Genomic DNA, 3,490 nt, shown 5'->3' with positions numbered 1-3,490 from the left:
TCTTTCTTCCAATCAGTTTCCACTTATTTCTTTAGATTATATGTAAGTGTCAGTACTGAAATCACTGGATTGTATGTGTCTTGAGGTACATGTAGTTGACATTTTCTCACATTGACATATAACATATTTAATGTGTGAAGTGTGCCTCTGGGTATGTTCAGCGTTGTGAAGTGTGTTTCTCTCTGAGAGTGTTCAGCTGTGTGAAGTGTGTGACTAAGTTTTTGTTCTCCTGCAAAATGTGTGCTCTGGGGAAGTATTGGTTTAATATCAAGTAACAATACATGCTACAAGCCCAGATTTCTCATGATGTTTATTTAAACTATGGCTAAGTAATGATCTATTACTAATTTGCCATTTACATTTGGATGTTTTGATGCTATGTAAAGTACTCTGCTTATCATCTCTATCAATTCAACTCCTCTAAGATCTGTCCTTTGTAGTTCACTGTGTTTGTGTCTTTCTGGTAGGGTACATGTTCAACATGATCGTGGTGGACTAACACCCTTCAGCATGGGGAGACTGTGATCTGATCCCATATCCTGACACTACCAGACAGTGGCTATTTCTACATTTAACTATTTTAAATCTTGCTATCTGGGCATCATTGTGCAAATGACATTATGGATCTCTGCTTAGTTCTGGCTCCATGTGTGTGTTTTATGGATCATGTGATAATTGACTCTCAAAAAAGTGATTCCTTATTTATTTTGCCAAATATAAACAACTGAGGCAACTGAATTATTGGAAATGTCATAGCTATCATATAGTGAATTTATGGAATGTACCAGAGAGACAAGTCAGCAGGTAAGTCTTCCACAGAAGACTCAAGGTCAATTACCAACACTCACACAGGGTAGTCAACAAGTGCATATTGATGGAGCCCCAGAGTACCTGATGTTTCTTGCCTCTATGAGCACCTGCACTCAAGTACACACACACACACACACACACACACACACACACACACAAAACACTTAAAACGTAAAATAAATCTTTCTTAGAATCTTAAAGCCAATGTGAGAACTTAGATCAAATGAGTGCCATCTCACAGATCTCCTTTGAAAACAGTGAAAGTTAGAAACCTCATATGATACCTGAGAGAACATGCAGCTTAATTTTTAATATACTTGTCATCTACAGACAAAGTAAACAAATTTAAGAGAAAGAAGATAAATTTACATGTCAATTTAAGCCACAGGATGTTCCCACTATACAATGATTCATATGACAATATGTTGGATTATATTAAGGGACCATACTCACCACTGAAAAATCAAATATTTACATTCGGCCACATATCGACCCCCAAAAATTAATTGTACGCTTTTCAGTGCAAATAAACATGAAAGGGCTGACTGTGGCATAGCTATGGGACACAATAATTTGGACACAGTAGAATGTTGAGCCATACTTGAACTTCATTCTTGAGTGGAAGACAACATTTTCCAAAATGTAGAGTACCACAAAGAGGCTCATGAGCAACAGAATGGTCCTGCTGGCCCTTTGCTCTGGGGATGCTTTTGAAGAAAGGCTGGTGCTGTAAAGATGCTGGGCCTGCTTCTTGTGCCTCCATAGGAGAGCCACCATGTACCCACTAGTCAGGGCTATAAGACTGATAAGAAAAGCTTCCCTGATGGCTATAGCTATGAAAAACATACTTTTTCTGTAGTAACTCATAGGTAGATGTGAGCAGGACTGAGTAACATACATAAAATTATCTAAGGTCAAATTGGGGGAAGCAATAATTGATATGAAAAGGTGACTGGTAAAAGACATATATAGGACACAGAGGAAAAAAAAGGCACATGAGATGTGATGGGGAGATTTATGTTTAAACTTTGTTAAACAGGAGCTTCTAGGACTAAGGGTGATTGTCCAAAGGACATTGAGCAGACAGGTAGCAGAAGGGGAGAGTCCTCTCAAAAGTCCATGAAAATAGATAAGGGATTGGCATGTGGTAGAATCCCATCTGCCCCCAGACATAAACATGTCCACAGCTATAAGGCCCATAGTTACAAGCAGCATTAGTTGGGTTAGGGACAAGAAAACAATGTAGAGATCAATGGGCTTAGGCATGTTCTCTCCAAGGAACATGCAGAGGTGGGCAAAAATGAGGAAACTGTTAGCTGAGATCCCAACACCCAGTTCAGAGAACAAGGTGATTTTCATGTTTATGTTAATGTGGAGTAAGTTGTCTTTACTCATTATATGTGGGTAGGAAGCAAATAGCAACAACCTGAGGAGAAAAGAGAAAACTCTTCATTACAAAACACAGCCTTGTTCACAAATGCCAAACACCACCAAACTGTCAACAAGATGTTGCCTCATCCCAATTCTACATTATCTGAACTCAGCTCTAGCTCACACCACCTCAAAACCATCCCCCCACAGTCCCCAATGTACTAATGCTTTCCATCCAAAGCTGAAATTTGTGCACCATTGTGGGGTTAACTCTGAATACAAACTTTCTTGTACATTAAACATTTCCATGAGTTCTAAGGAGCAATTCCCCTGATGGAACCTGGGTTTGTTTATTCTGGGGCAAGAGCTGCATCTCACTTGATGGTTGAACACACAACAGCTTTAACTATCTGGTGAATGAAAATGGAGAATATTGCACAAAAGTAGAAATATGCTCTCCTGGGGGACTATGTGTTCATGTGGTCTAGTGCACAGGGTCATTTATATCAGTGACTGCTTTATTCTGCTCCTTATGTCCAGGCCAAATATTCTCTCTTCTCTCTTCTCCCTTTTCTCTTCTCTCTTCTCTCTCCTCTCCTCTCCTCTCTCTCTCTCTCTCTCTCTCTCTCTCTCTCTCTCTCTCTCTCTCTCTTTCTCCTTCCATCCCCTCTCTCTCTGTTGTTTGTGTGTGTGTGTGTGTGTAGTGTGTTTCCCTTCCCTTCCTCCATTTTCCTCTGCCTCTCTTTTCTTCCCTCTCCCTGTCCTCTTTCACAAACACCATTTCTCTGTGTAGCCCTGGCTGTCATAGAACTCACTCTGTAGATCATGCTGGCCTCTAACTCAGAGATCTTCCAGCTTCTACCTCCAAAATGGTTGGATTAAAAACATGTGCCAATGCTGCCTTCCCAGGCCAAACATTCTCAGTAAATCTCTAGAACAAATGGTTTCCAATTTGGACTCTGAATCAATTTCTACCTACCACCATATTCTGAGTGTGAACTTGAGCACTCAGAGCTCTAGTCACCTCCTTTAGAACATGTAGACTGTCAGTCCTGTACCTGTATCAGAGGACCCAGGTTTGAAAGAACATTCTGTACACACACCAAACATGGAACTGATTCAGGCACAGAAAAATCTCTATAGACATGTCAGCTGATGGTTTTTTCATGCAGTGCCTTGTCATGTGGACTGGAAGAGACAATTCAGCTCTGTTAATGACTGATCAGCTCTTTCCCTGACTGAAACAGAAAAGACAAAAATGACCAAAACAGTAGAATAGTGGAGTAGAATAGTGGTTCCCTTTCCAAAC

General features: G+C 40.3%; 1 protein-coding gene across 1 annotated transcript; it reads right to left on the bottom strand.

The window, feature by feature from the left end:
* Window positions 1–1,281: 1,281 nt before the first annotated feature.
* On the bottom strand, window positions 1,282–2,205 carry LOC117715694 (vomeronasal type-1 receptor 53-like). The gene has a single exon (XM_034512582.2). It carries the CDS (start codon window positions 2,203–2,205, stop codon window positions 1,282–1,284), a length of 924 nt encoding a protein of 307 aa, XP_034368473.2.
* Window positions 2,206–3,490: the final 1,285 nt, after the last annotated feature.

Source organism: Arvicanthis niloticus, chromosome 9 (assembly GCF_011762505.2).
Source record: "Arvicanthis niloticus isolate mArvNil1 chromosome 9, mArvNil1.pat.X, whole genome shotgun sequence".
NCBI classification, from domain to species: domain Eukaryota; kingdom Metazoa; phylum Chordata; class Mammalia; order Rodentia; family Muridae; genus Arvicanthis; species Arvicanthis niloticus.
The sequence above is the reverse complement of the archived record's forward strand: the minus strand, read 5'-3'. Positions and strand labels throughout refer to the sequence as shown.

What these genes read in the sequence shown, in the direction of transcription:
- LOC117715694 (XM_034512582.2), bottom strand. Translation starts at nt 2,205, where the DNA reads ATGAGTAAAGACAACTTACTCCACATTAACATAAACATGAAAATCACC.